At 36.8% G+C, this 22,968-nt stretch overlaps 2 protein-coding genes across 4 annotated transcripts in view; one reads left to right on the forward strand and one right to left on the reverse strand.

Moving 5' to 3' along the window:
• LOC123676121 overlaps positions 1 to 22,968 on the reverse strand; it is a 91,077-nt gene that overhangs the window by 38,243 nt on the left and 29,866 nt on the right. The gene's annotated exons all lie outside the window — the stretch shown is intronic.
• The window catches only part of LOC123676116 (DNA-directed RNA polymerase II subunit RPB1), a 43,038-nt gene that overhangs the window by 10,603 nt on the left and 9,467 nt on the right, over positions 1 to 22,968 (forward strand). Inside the window, exon 1 of one of the 2 annotated variants that reach the window (XM_045611828.1) lies at positions 7,863 to 8,063. The exons of the other annotated variant lie outside the window; for it this stretch is intronic. Coding sequence (XP_045467784.1) covers positions 8,044 to 8,063 — 20 coding nt within the window. The 5' untranslated portion in view covers positions 7,863 to 8,043. Of the gene's footprint in view, positions 1 to 7,862; positions 8,064 to 22,968 lie in introns of those variants that run through there. 2 annotated transcript variants of the gene reach the window in all.

Genomic DNA, 22,968 nt, shown 5'->3' on the forward strand with positions numbered 1-22,968 from the left:
TGAGATTATTCCGTGGAAAATGCCAGGGCATCCAATTTCTCAATTTGTCCGGGCAAGAATAGTATCCCTATATCAAGAAGCTTTGTCGAATCACCAGATTGCGCAAAGTTTCAATATTCCACGGACTGCAGTATCGGCAGCGTTGCCAGGAGACTGGTGCCTGGTCGACCCAGAATAACATCTGCAAGGGAAGACCATTATGTCTCAAATTTAACTCGAAGAATCGAACGGTATCTGTAACAGCCCTTCGAACTCATTTCTTGAGGACCTATAGACAGGTGGTCTCAACCAACACCATAAATTCATAAATTTAGGGGCAAAAAGACCTTTCAGAGTACCTCAGCTATCACCTGGACATAGAGCTACCTGTCGGCAATGGCAAAACACCACTAACAATTTCACAGTTGAAATGTCTCGGAATCATGACAGAGTGATACCGCACGTTAGGGTATGCCTTATCTGCCCGTGGGTTTGAGCCCAGGACAGCCTGGGAGCAGGTAGGAGACAGCTAATAGGTTTGCGCGTGGTATACACACATCGTCAAAAGTCTTGGCCCCCACTATCAACTTGTTGAATGTAACATTTTGTGTGTGGAATCTTCACTATCTTTTCACTCGAATGAAAACAATAAACTAGCTAAAAATGTTTCTTGTTCGGTAGAATACAGGTGTATTCGAAGTAAAATGTTTTCAGCGCATAACGAGAGTTGTAATCTTGAGATTATTCCGTGGAGAATGCCAGGTCATCCAATTTCTCAGTTTGTCCGGGCAAGAATAGTATCCCTTTATCAAGGAGCTTTGTCGAATCACCAGTTTGCGCAACGTTTGAATATTCCACGGACTTCAGTAAGGCGTATAGTGACCCTCTTTCTGGAAATCGGCAGCGTTGCCCGGTGACTGGTGCCTGGTCGACCCAGAATAACATCTGCAAGGGATGACCATTATGTCTCAAATTTCACTCGAAAGAATCGAACGGTATCTGTAACAGCCCTTCGAACTCATTTTTTGGGGACCTATAGACAGGTGGTCTCAACCAACACCATAAATTCATAAATTTAGGAGCAAGAAGACCTTTCAGAGTACCTCAGCTATCACCTGGACAAAGAGCTACCCGTCGGCAATGGCAAAACACCACCAACAATTTCACATTTGAAATGTCTCGGAATCATGATAGAGTGATACCCCACGTTGGGATATGCCTTATCTGCCCGTGGGTTTGAGCCCAGGACAGCCTGGGAGCAGGGAGGAGACAGCTAATAGGTTTGCGCGTGGTATACACACATCGTCGAAAGTCTTAGCCCCCACTATCAACTTGTTGAATGTAACATTTTGTGTGTGGAATATTCACTATCTTTTCACTCGAATGAAAACAATAAACCAGCTAAAAATGTTTCTTGTTCGGTAGAATATAGGTGTATTCGAAGTTAATCAGTTTTCAGCGAATAACTAGAGTTGATATATTGAGAATATTCCGTGCAAAATGCTAGGGGATCTAATTCCTCAGTTTGACTGGGCAAGAATAGTAGACCCATATCAAGAAGCTTTGTGTAACTACCAGATTGCGCAACGTTTGAATATTCCACGGACTTCAGTAAGGCTCATAGTGGTTCTTTTCCTGGAAATCGACAGCGTAGCCCGGAAACAGGTGCCTGGTCGACCCAGAATAACATCTGCAACGGAAAACCATAATATCGTAAATTTTACTCGAAGGAATCGAACGGTATCTGCAACAACCATTCGAAGTCATTTTTTGAGGACCTATAGAGAGGTAATCTCAACTAGTACCATGAGTAAACGTCTGCATTCCTCAAATTGAAGGGCAAGTAGACCTTTAAGAGTATCTTGGCTATCACTTGGACATAGAGCTACCAGTTGGCAATGGGCCATCAAGACTGGCTTTTACCACAATGGCGCAACAAACTTTTTTCTGAAGAGTCACGATTCGGTTTATAAAGTGATAGTCGACGAGAAAAGGTTTGGAGAGGTCCAGGCAGACAATAGCGACTCAATTACGCCAGGGAAGTTGTTCCCCTTCAATGCGTATCAGTAATGATCTGAAAGGGTATAATGTTCGGTCGCCTATCCCTCTTATCATTATATCATTAAACGCACAATGACTGGTGTCATCTACGTAGGAATTATCATTGAACCAATCATTGTTCCTCTGTGCAACGAATGTGGAAATGATTTCATTTATCAGGATGATACGCCCTACCGCACATGAAGGGTTCAAAACATTCTTCGAGGTAACAATATCTAGAGAATGAACTGGCCAGCAAACTCACCAGACATGAGTCCAATTGAGCACGTATGGGATTACTCAGGGTGTGCAATATTCAATCGCCGAAACCCACCTACAAGCTTAGCCCTTCATGAAGAATGGAAGGATATGCCTGAAGATTTCATTAATGACTTTATTCGTGGGAAGCTTAGGCGTATTGGACAGTTGATTGAAAGAAGAGGTGTAATACGGACTATTGAATTTGGATTCGAAGAAATAACGGATATATTTAGATTCTTTCTCATTTTTCCTATTTTGTCTCATCCTGCGAAGCAAACAGTAATATACAAAGATTTTCTATCAAAATTATTGCAGTTGGAATAGAGGAAAATAGTCATCTCATTTCCAGAGCATCCATTGTTTATTTCTTAAGAAACCTAGGGGGGCAAGACTTTTGATGATGTGTGTGTATGTTGTCAGAACTATGGAACTATGATTTGTTTGACCCCTATGAGATGTGCTGCGGCATAGCTGGAAGAGAGCATAGGAACGGGAAAGAAGAACTACCAATTTTACTTTCTACAGACAAAAAGTTGTGCAAAAATGAAAATGAAATAAAAACGTAATTACGATGTAGAGGTTGAGAGATTTGAAACGTGACACAAGCATTTTTTATGCAAATATATGGTATGATTATCAACAATCAAGAAGTTATCGAAGAGTGGTTTGAACTTAATATATCGGACTTGACAAACTGGTTAGATGGTGTAGAAATCCTGGATACTCGAACAACTGAAACAAAACTGCAGAAAATAGGATATACGTCAACATAGTCACCTTCAAGATTTATTCTTCAAGGCTCCTCTAACTTTTCAATACCTTTTATGTAAAAATATTCGAAATATGCTTCAACCTGGACTTCTTCTTTAGAGCAAAAGTTTATTCCCTGGAACATTCTTTTGAGGCATGTAAGAAGACAATTATCACAGGGGGCCAGATCTAGAAGATGAGTTGGCTTTTCAAGCTGTAGGAAGTACAACTCGTTCAATTTGATCATGATTTCCATCGATTTGTGACAAATAGCATTATTTTGGTCAATGAAAATTTTTTCTTTAGCTAGTTATCGTGTTCACGATGGTTGGCCGGACGAAGAAAATTTATTTTAACCTCTACGTATTTCATATTGAATTGAACCATATAATTAAAAACCAATTCCTACTCTAATGAATAAACAAAGCAATATGAAGCTTCCAATTAAATAAAAATATGCAATATTTACATTAGTGTGAGATAATTGCATCTCTTATGAGAAATTCTCAGGGTTCTGGTTCACTCACTCAAACATTATGCGCTTCATTAATTTTGTTGCAAATCATAGTATTATTCCCTCCACAATGTGATTCAATTAGTATACTCGCCATTAGTGGTTTGTATATTGTTGTAGGTGTTAATCAATTCTTCCTCCATTGCGATATAAATTCTTCAATGTCGACGTGATATTTGATTTAGAAGAATTGTTTATTTATGCGGAAAATGCAACCAATCCCTGCGTTCTCGTCATAAACCTATTTTTTTCAATCATGTTTGTAATCGTGGAGACGTTATCTTTCTAATTGAGTTGAGTTCATCGGTTGATTTCTTGAAAATAAGTAACAATTTTCTAACAGGTGTGGAAATTTATGGGCAGTCACTGCGTTGAGTGAATAATAAATCTCTGTCAGAATGCGATTTATATCGATGTTTAGAAAAAAAATATGTAAAGAAAGAATATAAACAAATTTTATAATAATACGTGAATTCTTAATCGATATTTTTGCACGCTTATTAACCCACCAAATTTCTATTTATCCGCAAGATAATCTTGTGGCATTACATTTTAAATATGATTTCTGACATATGACCGCCACGGCTGGCTCGGATGTAGTCCAATCTGGACATCCAATTTTCGATGACTTTTCAATATTTGTGGCCGTATATCAGCAATAACACGGCGAATGTTGACTTCCAAATGGTCAAGGGTTTGTGGCTTATCCGCATAGACCAATGACTTTACATAGCCCCACAGAAAGTAGTCTAGCGGTGTTAAATCACAAGATCTTGGAGGCCAATTCACAGGTCCATAACGTGGAATTAGGCGGTCACCAAACGTGTCTTTCAATAAATCGATTATGGCACGAGCTGTGTGACATATTGCGACGTCTTGTTGGAACCACAGCTCCTGGACATCATAGTTGTTCAATTCAGAGATGAAAAAGTTAGTAATCATGGCCCTATACCGATCACCATTGACTGTAACGTTCTGGCCATTATCGTTTTTGAAGAAGTACGGACCAATGATTCCACCAGCCCATAAAGCGCACCAAACAGTCAGTTTTTCTGGATGTAACGGTGTTTCGACATACACTTGAGGATTAGCTTCACTCCAAATGCGGCAGTTTTGTTTGTTGACGTAGCCATTCAACCAGAAGTGCGCTTCATCGCTAAACAAAATAAAATGGACGTAGTGCGCGATATGTATTCCGCACAGAACCATTATTTTCGAAATAAAATTGCACTATTTGCAAGCGTTGTTCAGGCGTGAGTCTATTGATGATGAATTGCCAAACCAAACTTAGAATAAATCACTTGACAGCTGTTGAATAAATCATCATCTTGAACAGTAATGCCAACTTAAAGTTATATACCTCGAAAAAAAACACCCGTTACAATTATAAAAAAGTGGATTTCCATCCAGATGCTCAACTGTTTTACTACTTTATTAATTCATTTGGGGAACTCGATAGAATAAATCAATTTCAAGAATAGTGACATTCCATTCTTTAGTCAATCAAAACAATTGAAACAAATTTTGGAAAAATCCATGAAATTCGATGAATATCATCATGAAGTAATTATAAGAATCATGGTCAATGTGATTTTATCCGGTCATTCCATAACATTAGTTCATCTTTTGTACAAGACACCCATTGAACTTTATTCCTTACATCATAATGATTCTACAGGAATCATCTACGCTTTCCCAAGTCAATGTTCGTATGAATCATTCTCTTTAATCCAAGGAAAACTTTATTGAGCTAATACCAACGTCAACACTTGTAAAAATGACGTTTCCTAGTGAAGAATGGTGTTCCTTGTTCACCAGAGCTATTCATCATTTTTGTTTGTTCATGATAAAGTTGACTCCAAACTTTGTGGGACAGAGATGAATTCTAAAATGAAGGACTCGCGAACGTGAAAACCAGTCACAGTTCAGAATTCAGGCTAGATTTCCTTAGAAGGCGAGGGTAGATAAGAATAACAAATGAACCATTTTCTTGCGGTTAAAAATTCAGATTTCATTTAATAAGATCAAGGCATATTCCAGCAAAATTTGCATTCAACATCGAGATGGTGCATTTCGAAATGAATATTTTATTACTTTCTTCTTCTTCATCATCTTCTTGTCCGTTTTTCATGATATTAAGAATTATTAGATTGTGGTTTATGATTTGTGAGAGTACGTAAATATTTTGAATAGATATATAACTCCTGGAGAAATGAAAATTTATGATTTAGGATGCTCATTTTACACTGAATTGTATGGAGATTTGGTTTGATTCACGAGTTTGTTTTCAGCAGAAAATTATCGAAGTGTAATTTCATGGTTTTAGTCTAAAAAGCTTGATACGCCTCTGTTCACTCATAAAGTCGAATTATGCTTCACCTAATGGACCAGGTTTTAAACACGTAGAACAGTTTTCCACTGTGGTGAGTAACATGTCACATTGCCGTTATGATTTAAACAGTTCAGTCACAGAGTGTTGGAGGAAAATTAAACCAAATGATAATAATGTAGTTCTAAATCTTTTCTAGTCGAACTAATAGTTTTTGAACGTTAATTCGAATGACGAATGCTTGAATTGGTTTCCTGTTTGTACAATTATTATTTTTGTAATTCCGCGAAAATATGGTTTGAACGATTTCATTCTTATTTTCAATTATTTTGACAATGGGAAAAATTCAATCTCTGTAAATTCTACCTGGTGAGAAATGATATACCGTATTATTTATACTGTAAAATAAAGAAAATATCAGATGTCTGTTCTTTTTTGTAGTATTTACCGTTATTCTGTTGTTTACTCATAACATTCACTCATTTACTAGTTTTTCGTGATGTGAATATCGAGAAATGATTTAAAAATTCAAAAGTGCCGTTGTTTGAGTAGAGATTAGTTAGTAGACATTCAGTGCAGTAAAAACTAGTTTCTACTGATTAATTGAATCAAAATTTAATTTATAGCTTAATTGCTACCAATTGTTACCACATTATTCTACTTTTTCAATTTTCTTGGATTTATTAATTTGGTTCAGTATTATTCCAACAAAGATCAACAAAGAATTTTGTTTTCTTGTTTATTGGAAAACTGAAAATTCGATACTAATGAAAATTCAATCAAGGGAAGACACAAGCACCCGCAACGTTCAGAATTTGTTGAATTGTTTCATCAAAGTCAGTACTCATTCGTGAATACTGAAAGAAATTTGAGAAAATTCATGAAAGACATTATTTAGTTGATCGACTCACTATTCACGAGTGAGCCCTGATTTTGGGAAAAAAGAAAAAGAATTAACAATTTCTAACGTTGTAGAAGCGTGTATCTTTCAACGATAAAATGACATAACATTTTGAACATAAATGTCCTAACATATGACATAATAAATGTCAAGAAATAATATAGTGTACAATTCCTATCAGAGAAGCTTTATAAAATATGTAATTCAAGCTATGTGCAAAATTGATCTCATCATCATAACCAAAGAAAATTCTTAGAGAATATTGAAAGAATGAGAGAAAACAGGAGCTTTTGAGCGCTCGTTCCTTCACACGCCAATTGTACCCTTAGGGACCCTACATAGAGGTATGTGGCACTTGGCGAATGAGTGAAACAGCGCTCGAAAGCTTCCGATATCGTATCAGTGCTTTCATAATTTTTCTTTCGTTTTTGAAGCCACTCTTTTTGATGGTGTATTGTATTCTACGAGATAAATAGAAGAGGAAATAATACGCCATAGTGTACAGTGTCCTCCATTTGATTTTTGAATTCAGCAGCTGTAAAATGAGTGTTATTTCGACTCAACTTAAGATATCGCAATTAATAAATAGAGTAAATGTTCAGAAGAGAAGTGTTCCTGAATATTCTCATCTGTTAACGATTCACATAGGCTGTTCTGAATAAAAGGTTACTTTCCATTTTTGTTGTTTACCCATGTATATAACAAAAAAACGAAGTAACTGAGGATGACATCAAAATAGTTATGTTCCCGAGCGAGGAATCAAGTTACAATACGAAAAGATAATTTCTGAAATCGACTCAACGGTTCAGGAGAAAATGAATCTACATTTAAATTTTGCCAGTTTGTATTTCTGTAGAAATGTTTTTTTTCGAATTTCGTTTGTTATTTCCATTAAATATGAAGATGCTATAAGTACCAAAAAAAGAGCCCTGTCATGGACCATTTTCCCACAATTCCCTTCTCCGAATGCACCTCCTACTTGATCCTGATGATCATCGCAGATAAGCTCCGAAAGCTCGATTTTCCCATGACGTCAAAATCGAAGTTGATCTCATAGGTGGCCCAAGTTTGCGTATGTACACAGTTCCAGCGGTACCTTATGAAGGATATGGATGTGAGTTGTATGAGTAATCGATTCTCATCTCGCGAGAAGCTCGCAGCTTGTTATATTGGGCCGCATCAAAGTAGATTGTTCAATAGTGATTGTGAAGTTAGCGAGCTTTCTGCTGCTGCATATTGTGCCGATTAGTTTGAGAGGACCCCGAGTTAATGATGGCAATTGAGGCTGAGTGAGTGATTTTGGATGGGAATTAGCGTAATTGATCCATCGTGTGGAATAAATGTTTTGTATTCGATGCATTTGGTCCTGGATTGGAACCAATACTGCTTTTTATCGGTTTATTATTACCACTCTATGAATAGATTGAAAATAATCTTACCGTTCTACGTTGAGGCATATTTTTTTATGCATAGACATATAAATCTGTTGATATTTTGTTACTTCGAGAAGCAGATCAACGCATTTTGAAGGCTAGAAATTAATTCGTAACAAAAAATAATTGACAAAATAAAATTTCGTGAATGTTTTGGATATTTTTATTGAATGTATTAGTATTCTACTTAATTCTATTCTATTTTGAATCATATGTATTACTTTCTTCAGTGGGTAATAAAAACACTTGAAATAGAAAGCTCAACACGAACTACAACATACCTTTGAATTCATGAAGTGTAATGTTGTTTTCCTAATATTTGAAAAAATATGATATTCGAGAATCAGTTGCAAAATAACAGAACGAATATTATTGCGAAACTACGTTAAGATCATTAGGAGATTAAGATTTTTTTGTAAAATTCTAAAACTCAGAATCTATATACTTATACCTATAATATTCATCGAAAAAGTGAGTTATCCGGAAATTAAGCGATATAGTTCATGAACGAAAAAAAAATAACAAATCACTGAGCTTTTAGACGCTCGTTTTTTCAATTGAATCCTTGGAGACCACATAATATGGGCACTATTGTAGGGTGTCCAAGGTTCTATTGGCACTTGAATGAACGAGAGCCAAAAATTTTTTGACATTACTTAAATTCTTTCCTATTAATTTTTTTTTGGTTTATTATTTTCTTTATAATAGTAAAATAAGTACCATACAAAATGAATGCACTGTACTTTTTTGAGCTTGTTCAAATTCGAGGTGTTGAAAGTATTATGTATAATATTTTCATTACATGCCATTTTAACTGAGAAATTGTATTGAAAAAAATATAAGGTTCAATTGGACAGAAAAACGAAACAGATCACCAAACCTCTCAGTGCTTCTCTTTTTTTTGTCGAATACAATTATTCTGAATATTTCCCTCCTGTCAAAAATTCTATGTATGTGGAGAACAATTATTGAAAATTACAGCGATAATTGCATTGTAGGAAGCGAAATAGCCCTGCGATAATTGCACTGTTTATAAATGCATAGTTTCTATGCATCTTACACAGTTCGAATCTATGGCATTCCATTCTACATCAGTTTGACAAGTAATGTAACAATTTAATCGGAAAATTTTCCCCCGAATTACACTCGTGCATCAAAATGACCGGATAATTTCGCATTCCAGCGTGTTTTCTTTGGAAAACTGCATTCGGTTATTTTCATTCTTGGAGAAAGAGCCCGACACCGAAGGTGGAGGGCTCCCCAAAAATGAAAAAATGAAAATGAACTCATGCAGTTTTCATGACAACACGCTGTCATGCAAAATTATCGGTAATTTTATGCACTTGTGCAATTACTTACGAAAATTTCATTTTATCTGAGAATTGAGTTATATTACAATTTAATTAAAAAAAATAATTATTTCTGATTTGAAAAACAAGTAGTGTTGTACGGGATTCATTCTTTGTATTTTCATCTACTTGCAAAATCTCAACTCAGTGGGATCTGTACTGTTTCCCAGCAATATTAGTTTTTTTTCTTGAATTTTCTATGGTATTAACAATTTGATCTGCCGGAAAATTTGCGCTAAGCCTGAAATTATTCTTTCATATCTACCTACACCCAAAATCTCAGCTCTGTCGGTTTTGTGGTAACGGAAATATAGGCAATTTTTTCCATATTACTTCTTGAATTTTCTACGGTTTCAGTTTCGCAATCAACATAAAAGTTCGCACGAAGCTTGAAATTGTTATTTTACAACGAACTGCAAACTTGCATATGGCTCGAACGTACAGTTTCGGAATTAACAGGAAAACACCGTTCCGAATGGCACTATTTACGAAACCTCTGATCAAATGATGCCCATTCACGAGCTCAACCGAGGCATTCGATCTCCGAACCTACCCTAATAATATTAAGTTTCTAGGTCTTTCCGTTCTTAAGTTATCGTGTATAAAGACATACAGAATCATTTGAGACCAGTCCTGGATCAAAATAGAAAATTACAGTAACGAAATGTTAAGAGGAGAAACGTTAGTTCGGAAACGCTCAAAAAGCAACCCCACTTCTCAAGGTCTAGACACGCCACTGATTACCAGTAACGATAACTGAAACGTTACATGTAATTCACTCTAGGGAAGATCTAGCAGTGCAGCGCTCGAGGAACGATTAGTTTTTCCTCCGGGAAAATCAGTTTTCCGAGTTTCCAATTTTCCAGTTCGAGTCGAGGCGACGGAAAGAGGTCAACTCCCCGATGCTCCTGACGGAGAGTTTAGCATCCTCCCTGATTTTTCAACATGGAAATGCTGATTGAATTTTTCACTGGGATTTGTTGGTGTTCTGCTAACACCCGCTTTTTGCCGATTTTTTCTTTCCGGTCTTGTTCTCCCTTGAAAAACGGCCGCTGTTTTTTGTGTATCTGATCCAGTTTCGGTTACGAATTTGACAGTGACAGAAGTTATGCTGGGATCAGTAATTTCCCGTATGTCTCTTTATTGAGGAGAAGTTTTTCCATCACATTCGGTAGACTGAATGATGATAAACTTCAAATTGTATTATACCACATCACTAAATAACACTTCACCAAATAAGCTCAAGACCTAAACAGGAAAAAACAGGTTTTTTCTTGAAAAATCTACTTTATCCTTCAACAGTCAGCTTCAAAATTTATACATGTACTTCAACGCTCCTATAACAGGCTAATTGAAAAGTCCCCGGTCTACCATAGTGAAACACTTTTTTTTGGCAGAATGCGATTTTATTATTCAACATAGTTGCCTTCGAGGACGATACAAGGATTATAGCGATCTTCCAACTTTTCGATACCATTTTTGTGGTGAGTTTTGTCTTTCTCTTCAAAATAGGCCTTAGTTTCGGCGATTACTTCTTCATTGGCCCTAAATTTCTTTCCAGCGAGAATTTTTTGAGGTCTGAGAACAGGAAAAAGTCGCTGGGGGCCTGATCTGGCGAATACGGTGGATGCAGTAGCAATTCGAAGCCTAATTCATGCAATTTTGCCATTGTTTTAATTGATTTGTGACACGGCGCATGGTCTTGATGAAACAGCACCTTTTTTTCTTCAAATTGGGGCGTTTTTTAACGATTTCATCCTTTAAACGATCCTGCCAGCTGACTGTTGTGTTTTTCCTCGCTTTGGATTCGGTTCACCGTGTGTAGTCCACTCAGCTGACTGTCGATTGGACTCTGGAGTGAAATGATGGAGCCATGTTCCATCCATTGTCTCATTAGATGCAAAAATTCAGGTTTATTGCACTTAAACAGCTTCAAACACTGCTCAGAATCATTAACACGTTGTTGCTTTTGATCGATTGTGAGCTCGCGCGGCACCCATTTTGCACACAGCTTTCTCATGAAAAAATATTCGTGAATGATATGATGCACACGTTCAGATAATATCTTCACAATGTCTGCTATCTCGATCAACTCCACTTTACGGTCTTTCAAAATTATTTTGTGAAATTTTTCGATTTTTTCGTCTGGCAAATATGGTAGTTTTATTGACGAATTCACATTGAAACGAAACAATTGCTGATTTGTATGCCGAAAATTGTGGCAATGACAACCCATCATTATTCCATTCAAAATATATTTCCATCAATTAAACACAAAAACAATAAAATATCCAACGAAATGGACCCGACACCTCAACTCGATTCTTCGCATTCAAAGCAAATTCTTTATCACAATTAAACTCTGTTGTTTCAATGAAGGCCAATTAAATTCAGGCGGTTATCTTTGCCATCCAATAAAATCAAGCGAACACTCACTTCATTGACGACTTTGTAATTTTATCGTTTGTGTAAAACTTCTAATTGACCTGAACCAGAAATGAGTCTGCTATTTTTGGATGTTTAATCATGTTCAAGAAATGTCCTTTGCTGCTTGTTAGTAAGAGGAAGGATGCACAATCTCCTGTCGATTTTCAATTGGAATTCATGGGCCTATTAACTTCGATGTTTATTTTTATTTGGTAGGTTGGTTCGACTGTTTCGAACGGTTGATGTACCTTTCATGGAAATTGCTGTGCAAGGTTATAAATTGCAGCGTTTTCTGTGATAAGGAAATTGTTCCAAATTTCAAGATAATAACTAGTATATTGTTTTATCAGAAATAAATGAAAATATGACTTTAAGTGCTTTTTTCGGATATTCTACGATATTTCTCAGAAGGCCATGACTCAGTAGAGTTCTGGGCACCGAACATCCAAATTTCATCCCTAACATAAATGAGAGCTCTACGATCGTTGAGCAAATACCTCAAAAAATGGAAAAAATCCATTTTCAAAGCTCGAAAACTGTAAATTTTCGATTAGCCCATCGAGAACTATAAAATACGAAAAATTCAGTCAAATTTACGAAAAGCCATTTACCTAATATAAAAAGTGTTTTTTTTAGAGCTATAGAACTTTAAATTGCAATAAAACAACGATGGATTATTCGATTGACATGAATTTTATTTATCCGCAAGATAATCTTGTGGCATTACATTTTAAATATGATTTCTGGCATATGACCGCCACGGCTGGCTCGGAAGTAGTCCAATCTGGACGTCCAATTTTCGATGACTTCTTCCAACATTTGTGGCCGTATATCGGCAATAACACGGCGAATGTTGTCTTGGCCAATTCACAGGTCCAAAACGTGAAATTAGGCGGTTACCAAACGTGTCTTTCAATAAATCGATTGTGGCACGTGCTGTGTGACATGTTGCGCCGTCTTGTTGGAACCACAGCTCCTGGACATCATGGTTGTTCAATTCAGGAATGAAAAAGTTAGTAATCATGACTCTATACCGATCACCATTGACTGTAACGTTCTGGCCATCATCGTTTTTGAAGAAGTACTGAGAATAAATCATTTGACAGCTGTTAAATCGGTCGTCATCTTGAACAGTAATGTCAACATAAAGTTATATACCTCGAAAAAAAACACCCGTTACCTATTAAACTTTTTGTTTGAAATGAAATGACTTGGGTTATAACACAAAATTTCAGCCAATTTGACAGGAGGCTCCTTTTTTTAATAAAATGTGCGGTATCCTTTTTCTCATTTTTCCAAAATGAGCACTGATTTTGATAAAACAATTCAACAAATTTTGAACATTGTTGAAGCGTGTTACTTCCAACAAAGTGTTGCCATTAAAACCACCTTAATTCGTATCATCCCAATTGGAAAATCCCGTATAACGCAAGGGAGCAAAAAACCATTTTTCCCGGGCAGATCGACCAACCTCATCATTTTTCGTTCTCCGCCGGATCAGAACCCGTCCAATTATAATGATTAATCGTTATCTGACACAAGACGCGGACAAACGAACCCGACCGTCAGAGGCGTACCATCTGGTCCAATTTTAAATGCGACTTTGGCGGAGTTTCGCTGTCGCCTGAGCCTGGATCCAACCGGATGAATTTTCCTCGATCGGGCTCTTTGAATGACGCGAAGCAATATAGTCAAATCCCTAGTCCAATTTAGGAAAACAATTCCCATCCACTGTTTCCAATATAGCGCAGTGTGGCTGGTTAAACTGGAAACTGGAATTCCACGATTCGCGTTAGGGATTTAGATTCTTTTTTTTTTTGGCCTTGGAGTTGGTCGATCCAGATACTTAGTTTTACGCTCAGGGTGATTAAGGTTGTTCCAGGAAGATCGGGAATACTCAGTGTTTTACAACCGTGTTTGCAATATCCTTCAGAGGGCAGCCTCATTACGTTAATATCGCTTTTATCATGTTTTTCGTCTATACTTTCTGGTTTATTAATTTTCGAAATATTGGCTCCCGAAGTTTAATCATTATGCATTACAATGAATATTCGAAATAAAATGCCATAAAAAAGATATTTATCACTTTGTTTCAAACATTTTGTTGAGGAAACGAAAAAGCTTATTAAAGAATTATGATAGTACCTGGGCCATCTATTATCATTTCTCCTTTTTGTCAGACAATCGACACACATTCCAGAAAGAATGATTCATCTATTTATCATGGTTCAAATTTTGAACATTTCAACCGAGACTGGACATGGTCGATACTTGCCCCGCCAAAGTTGATCAAGCAATCCGAACTATAGCGGGTTTCACTATTGATACGAAATTACACGAAGCTTGGAATTGCTTTTTCATATAAGGGGTGTTTTTTTCGAGGTATATAACTTTAAGTTGGCATTACTGTTCAAGATGGCCACCGATTCAACAGCTGTCAAGTGATTTATTCTCAGTTTGGTTTGGCAATTTATCATAAATAGACTCACGCATGGACAACGCTTGAAAAAAGTGCAATTTTATTTCGAAAATAATGGTTCTGTGCGGAATACGTATCGCGCACTACGTCCATTTTATTTTGTTTAGCGATGAAGCGCACTTCTGGTTGAATGGCTACGTCAACAAACAAAACTGCCGCATTTGGAGTGAAGCTAATCCTCAAGCGTATGTCGAAACACCGTGACATCCAGAAAAACTGACTATTTGGTGCGCTTTATGAGCTGGTGGAATCATTGATCCCTACTTCTTCAAAAATTATGATGGCCAGAACGTTACAGTCAATGGTGATCGGCCATGATTACTAACTTTTTCATTCCTGAATTGAACAACCATGATGTCCAGGAGCTGTGGTTCCAACAAGACGGTGCAACATGTCACACAGCTCGTGCCACAATCGATTTATTGAAAGACACGTTTGGTGACCGCCTAATTTCACGTTTTGGACCTGTGAATTGGCCTCCAAGATCTTGTGATTTAACACCGCTAGGCTACTTTCTGTGGGGCTATGTAAAGTCATTGGTCTATGCGGATAAGTCACAAACCCTCGGCCATTTGGAAAACAACATTCGCCGTATTATTGTCGATATACGGCCACAAATGTTGGAAAAAGTCATCGAAAATTGGACGTCCAGATTGGACTACATCCGAGCCAGCCGTGGCGGTCATATGCCAGAAATCATATTTAAGATATAATGCCACAAGATTATCTTGCGGATAAATGAAATTCATGTCAATCGAATAATCCATCGTTGTTTTATAGCAATTTAAAGTTTTATAGCTCTAAAAAAAACACCCTTTACCTACATATACATATAAGATGAAATTGAAATTTGGTGTCACTGAAATATCCAATTTTTGTTTGTTGATATTCCTTTTGAGTTTTCTATGTTTTTGGTTATGCAGAAGAAAATTTCGTACGAAATATCTCTCTTGATTTTTCTGTGGTATGTTTTCTACGCTTTTGATAAAGTGATCAGCTAAAAATTTTGCAAGTCAATATTGCAACAATGTGACGAAATTATAAAACGATCTTTTCGGAGATCTAGCGCACAAAAACAAATTGAAAGAAACCGTGACCCTATTATGTAATTACCAAAAAAAAAAAATGAATCACTTTGCGAAATCCTGACAAAACGTCTTAATATAACGAAATATGACCTATTGTCTATAATTAACAATGTTTATTCACAAAGAGATGTTTAAGGTGAGAATCATTCCTATTAAATCCTCTCGAGAACAACGAACAAAGAAGTTCTTGTCTCAAGAAGTTCTTCTTGAATTACTAATAATCAGATACCAAGCGCATCGATCATTCAGTCAGTTAATTCATGGGATATTTACACTATCTGATCTCCCAAAATAAACGCAATTCTCTTAATGACTGAATTATTTATTATTATCGTTATGGATTGTACGTGATCAGCTCGTTAACCGTGTAATTTATATTTTATTTCAAACCATTGTTCTGTCTCGGGCATCTCCGAAAGTTCTTGAGGATGAGGCAATATGCCATTCGGAAATACATCACTTAGATTTGGTATTTTACGTCTGTCAACTGTTGATGAAAAACATAATCTGAAAATTGGCGGTGCGGAATAAAAAACATTAACACGATTGTTCTTTTAATCGAGGAATTGAAAGAATGAGATTGCGAAATTGGAGTTTTTTATAGTGAGATATGGTGAAGGGGTTTGTGGGTCAAGATCAAATAAAATATAGTTGGTAGATTTGTATGAGTTCTCATACAGTTTGTGCCTGAATTAGAGTTACATCTAAAATAGTAGATTCAAAAAAAAGGAGTTTTATCATCGTTGTGTAAACATGAATCGGAATCAGTGCTTTTCTTGAATTCTTGAAAATTATGAAACTGAAAATTTCGTTCAACGTTTGGCAACGTGGTGAAATGAGCACCGAAGACGGCGAACGCAGTGGAAGCCCAAAAAAGGCTGTCACCGACGAAAAAATCAAAAAAGTTCACAAAATAATTTTGAAAGACCGTAAAGTAAAGATGATTGAGATAGCAGACATTGTGAAGATATCATCTGAACGTGTACATCATAACATTCACGAATATTTGTATTTGAGAATGCTATGTGCAAAATGGGTGCCGCACGAGCTCACACTCGATCAAAAGCCACAACGCGTTAATGATTCTGAGCATTATTTAAAGCTGTTTAAGTGCAATAAACCTGAATTTTTGCATCGATATGTGATAATGGATAAAACATGGTTCCATCATTTCACTCCGGAGTCCAATCGACAGTCAGCTGAGTGGATTGCATACGATGAACCGAATCCAAAGAGAGGAAAAACAAAACAATCAGCTGGCAAGGTTATGGCATTCGTATTCTGGGATGCGCAAGGTATAATATTCATTGATTCCCTCCAAAAGGGCCAGACCATCAACAGCGATTATTATATAGCGTTATTGGGTCGTTCAAAAGATGAAAACGTTAAAAAACGGCCTCATTTCAAGAAAAAAGGTGCTGTTTCATCAAGACAATGCGCCCCGTCACAAATCAATGAAAACAACGGCAAACTTGCATGAATAAGGCTTGAATTGCTTCTGTATCCACCGTATTCCCCAGATCTGGCACCCAGCGACTTTTTCCTGTTCTCAAACCTCATAAGCATGCTCGCTGGAAAGAAATTTAGCGCCAATGAAGAAGTAATCGCCGAAACTGAGGCATATTTTGAAGCGAAAGACAAATCGTACTGCTAAAATGGTATAGAAAAATTGGAAGATAGCTTTAATCGCTGTATCGCCCTCGAAGGCAACTATGTTGAATAATGAAATCGAATTTTGCCGAAAAAAATGTGTTTTACTATAGTAGACCGGGGACTTGTCAATTAGCCTGTTAGCCTAGTGGCAATAAGTAAAGAAGCATAGAAATTACACCGTAACTTCCGTAACCGATAGCGCCCCCTAGCTACAAACGTTCGCCAAGATAGGAACCATTCCACATCTTCCTTGCTCCACGCTGAAACTCATCGATGCAAATAATAAATCAACGTTAATCCTGATTTACTCCTGTAGAACGATCCTTTAGACGCATGCGAAACAGCATCATCTCCCCTGCAACCTTCAACCGGCACAGATTTTGGGATAGCAGTTACGATAACTGGAATGTTACGTGTAATTTAGTGTAGGCTCGTGGCATGGTTACCATTGAATGCATTAACAATAAGGATAATCATAAAAACCCCTAACGCTATATTGGGATGAGTGTACGCTGTGACCTTGAAGCTTACATGGTCTTTCACATGAAACTTTGTTCGTGTCTAGGGTTCATTACGTAAACTTGGCTTGTCGTTCACCGAAAGTGAAATTTAGGCATTTTGTGTTGAATTTCGTTGCTTATAGTTCCTTATTTAATAAGTCGGCGTTAACAGAACTCAAAATGCAAAAAGAGAATTTTTAATTCCGGAAAAAGTACCTCCTCGAGCGGGGTTCGAACCCGTTACCTCCGAATCACTAGTCCAGTGCTCTAACCGATGAGCTACCATGAAAGCTAAAGAAATGCAACTGTATATTTAATATGTAAAAATTCAATATTCTACCTAGATGCTGCTATTTTTCAGATTATTATTACTCTACGATATAAAAACGTACGAAGGGCAAGTGAAACGTCATTAGAAAATCTACTAGACCACGGTTGAAAAGCACGAAATCTTTCGATTCTGTTGAAGAAGCCATATTATCGCAACGAGTAGAAGAACTATTGCTCTAAAAAAAAATAAGGTAAGAAATGAAGTCATCATTCTCATAATAAAAATTATAATGAATTCAAGTGAAGCATTGGCCAGAAATGACATCATTGGGCCTTGTAAAGGGTGTTTTTTTAGAGCTATAGAACTTTAAATTGCAATAAAACAACGATGGATTATTCGATTGTCATAAATTTCATTAATCCGCAAGATAATCTTGTGGCATTACATTTCAAATATGATTTCTGGCATATGACCACCACGGTTGGCTCGGATGTAGTCAAATCTGGACGTCCAATTTTCGATGACTTTTTCCAACATTTGTGGCCGTATATCGGCAAAAACACGGCGAATGTTGTCTTTCAAATGTTCAAGGGTTTGTGGCTTATCCGCATAGACCAATGACTTTACATAGCCCCACAGAAAGTAGTCAGCGGTGTTAAATCACAAGATCTTGGAGGCCAATTCACAGGTGCAAAACGTGAAATTAGGCGGTCACCAAACGTGTCTTTCAATAAATCGATTGTGGCACGAGTTGTGTGACATGTTGCGCCGTCTTGTCGGAACCACAACTCCTGGACATCATGGTTGTTCAATTCAGGAATGAAAAAGTTAGTAATCATGCCTCTATACCGATCACCATTGACTGTAACGTTCTGGCCATCATCGTTTTTGAAGAAGTACGGGCCAATGATTCCACCAGCCCATAAAGCGCACCAAACAGTCAGTTTTTCTGGATGTAACGGTGTTTCGACATACACTTGAGGATTAGCTTCACTCCAAATGCGGCAGTTTTGTTTGTTGACGTAGCCATTCAACCAGAAGTGCGCTTCATCGCTAAACAAAATGAAATGGACGTAGTGCGCGATACGTATTCCGCACAGAACCATTATTTTCGAAACAAAATTGCACTATTTGCAAGCGTTGTTCAGGCGTGAGTCGATTCATGATCAATTGCCAAATCAAACTGATAATAAATCACTCGACAGCTGTTAAATCGGTCGCCATCTTGAACAGTAATGCCAACTTAAAGTTATATACCTCGAAAAAAAACACTCATTACAAGCTATGATGAAGGAAGACAGTTTCGATAAAACAAGAATCGATCATATAGAATTATAGTTAAATATGTTATTGTACCGAAATTTCTCTCCATTTCGGCAGGAGAACAAGGAATATGGTAAAACCTCCCCAATTCATTGGGTAACAATCGTCCTGCCGTTCCTTAAATCCCCCATCCTGATTCTCAATTTCTTGCTCCGAGCGCTCGGATCCATCCAATCGTCCAAATTTCACAAATTGATCAGATGCCCGATTGAATGGAAGGCCAACCCGGGCTTTATCTTTCGATATAACCAAGTCACGAAATTTTCGACCTTATAACGAGAAATATGTTCTCGATATGGACCGCCCACGCCAATATCGACCATCGACAGTTTCGTGTTTTCAACATTGTTATAATGTCTTCACGAAATCTGGTGCGAGACACTTATGCAGAATGAGTTTTTGACTCTCAAGGTCAGTAGGGACACGATTTGATATTAAGGATGTGAAAATAGATCGAAAAACAGGTACCTATGGGTTTTTTTCTATATTCTGATGCAATTCATTATGAAGTGACTACACAAACTTTAGAAACGTATATTTAGTTCAGGAAATGAACCAAAAATTACCTATATTTGTGAAATGATCCACACTCGACACTAATCAGAAACAAAGGACTATAACATTGCCAATTTCTAGTCCATTTTTAATAATTATTCAATATATAATGTTTATTTCTCAGGACTCGAATCAATTAAAAAAACAACTGAAATGAAAAAATAATTTGCTCACAATACGATGAACTGAATGTGCTGGGTTCTTTGAAAGTGGATTTTCTTTACAACAAAAAAATTTCTAGTTTTCCGACAAAGAGCAAACATTAAAAATTGTTTAAATTGAACAAGTTCAATCATAGCTACCTAAGGTTTGCAAAATAGCTTTTAACACGAGTTTGAACTGTATTTCCATTATAAAATTAAGAAAATGTTCAATAAATTATCATACAAAGAATAATGCTTGCGAATGGTAAATCATCAGTCATCTCATTAAAACTGTCCGTTCTTTTGAAAACAAGTTTTTCTGAACAAAAACCAAAATCATTTGTCATATGTCTAGCAAATAAAATTGAACCGATCTTATGCAACCTCACCTACACATATTCGTATATTGAACTGCCACAAATCCGAATATCACATATTCTTTCAACTTCGAAGAAGATAATGTGAAAAATTATAATAATAAATTCATAAAATACCATTAAGGAACGGTCAAAAAGGCATAATAACGGTCAAAGAGTCAAATAATATGAAATGTCAAACAAAAACATAAATAAAACAAAACAAAACTGACGTTCATGCTGACGGATTCTTCATCTTCCAATAAAGGTTGACTCAGGTGTTGAATTTCCCTACGATGCAGTGGCGTCCTCCAGGAGCATCAATATAAAATTTTTTTATGTGTCTTTAAAATTGTTTGTAAACATAGCATTTAGTATCCTGTATTCTTGATATGTTTAAAGATTGCTACCTCCTCTAGAATTTCTTGTTTGTAGCCAAATGAATTAGTAGACCCTCGAAACATCTCCCGCACCTACAGAAAACATCGTAGAACCGGCAACATCTCCCTCGCGACCTTCGAAAATAAAACCTCCCAGATCAACCATCTCCCAGTTCACGAAATCCAACCTTCCTCCTCCTATTTTTTTTCCAGGGAGATCCTCTCCCTAGGGATCCTAATCCCCGAATAACTCGAGGAGGTCCGAACGGTATTTTCCGGGATAGCGGCCCGCACAAAGAGTTTCCGATCAGGTCAGAGCTTCCCCCCCCTGCTCCAAGCGGCAGGGTAATTGTATATCGCCCGGTATCAGCGCTCGTGGTGTTTGACTTTGGCGCATCGGCAGATGCAAAACCGAATATGTCAAGGGCGGATTTTCCACAGATTGAATTTTCCATGCGAGTTGACGCGATGGCCCGAGAAAAAGCTGGAGTTCGTTATGACTTTATATTGTATGAGGTTTTATCGGGGGTGGAGCGTTTTCGGACGGGGATGGATATAGGTTGACGTTTGGAGGGTGGATTTTCCAGCCTTCGGGTTTTAACAGGTCGTTTTTGGAGGTTATCGTGGGAATATATTAGTTGGCTAAACTCTCTTAAAGCTCTATGATCTCCTTTCTATGACTTATTGACAGTGACATTGACAAGTGAAAGAAGATTGTTTGATTGAGATATCAAGATAGACTGAGCCTTAAACCCCAGTAGGGAAAGCGAAAAGAAGAAGAAGAAGTTAGACTTTTCTCTATGATGATTTTGGCAATCATAAAATCATATGTTCATAATAGTCTTTGGAATCTAGTAATCTCAAAGGAAGATTAGGTAAGGTTAGGTTATCGTAGTATCAGTCAAAGTATATAACTAACACTATTGTGACCTTGACAAAGAAGTAGTGGAAGTACAACAATGACGAACAAGTTATTTACATACATGTGTTGCTTCATATTGAATAGAGTTCAACCTTCAAGCCTGATACATGTACTCCAACGCTCCTGTAATTCTCATAACCTTTTCTGATCCTACAAAGATTTATCTTCTTTGAGGTTTACAAAAAGGCAGTAATCACTTAGAGTCAGATCTGGAGAATAAGCTGGATGGTCAAGCTGTTGGCAGTGCAATTCGATTTGAGAAGCATTTTGTTGGTGATAGAGTGTTTTTTTCTGCATTTGAGGACATTTTTATTGATTTGTAGGTACACTCAATCATCGACCCAATAACGTTATGTAATATTCAATCTTGATGGTTCTACGTTAGTCAATGAATAATATACTATGTACCTCCCAAAACACGGATGCAATACCCTTGCCAGCTGATATTTGAGACTTTGGCCGATACAACTGATTGTAGTGATGAAACCAATGTCACATATCGATGCAAAAAATCCTATTTATTCCGCTTAAACAGCTGTAAACATCGTTTGGAATGGACGATGCATTTTTGCTTTTGATCAGTGGTGAACGAACATTGTCGGTGGTTTTTCGACCATGTTGAAATCAGTACACTACTCATCAAGCAATTGCTTCGAGTGCACATAATTTTTATCATGAAGAAATAGTGTTTTATCATTACACAAATCTCGTTTCCATCCATTTTTCAAACAACAACAAATGGAGCTTCACTTAGCCTTCAATATCTCGATCCTGACTTAACTCTATCTTCCGAAATTTTAACACGTAGAAGTTCTATCAATTTGAGTTGGAATGGCTTGTTACAACGGAACCAAAACCGAAAAAGAGACTTCGATGATATTGATAAAACTAAAATTTTTGGCATTTTTCAGGAATTATCCATGTGCCCATATTCCATTCTTATTGACACAATCAAAAAATTCGTACTTCAATGAAGCTCAAATGCACAATTTACAGAATTTTTGTTAGAAAAACCAACTGCAGAAAAACTCGAATCAAATAAAAATACACTATGGAATTAATTTCGAACAAAGTAAGCGTTATGTATTCTGTTCTATATCTAATCAAACGAATAATGGAATATATTATTATGTAAATATAACGAGAATTATAGATATATGCTTGTAATTGAGGAGAGGCAAATAACTACAAAAATTAATAAATGAATAAATAAATTGGATTATTTGTTCGGAAACATAGGTATTGGACATGACAATATTAACATACATATTTGAGGGTTATACGTACAATAATCAACATATTACACGTTTATTTC

Source organism: Harmonia axyridis, chromosome 3, assembly GCF_914767665.1.
Source record: "Harmonia axyridis chromosome 3, icHarAxyr1.1, whole genome shotgun sequence".
Classification (NCBI taxonomy): Eukaryota; Metazoa; Arthropoda; class Insecta; order Coleoptera; family Coccinellidae; genus Harmonia; species Harmonia axyridis.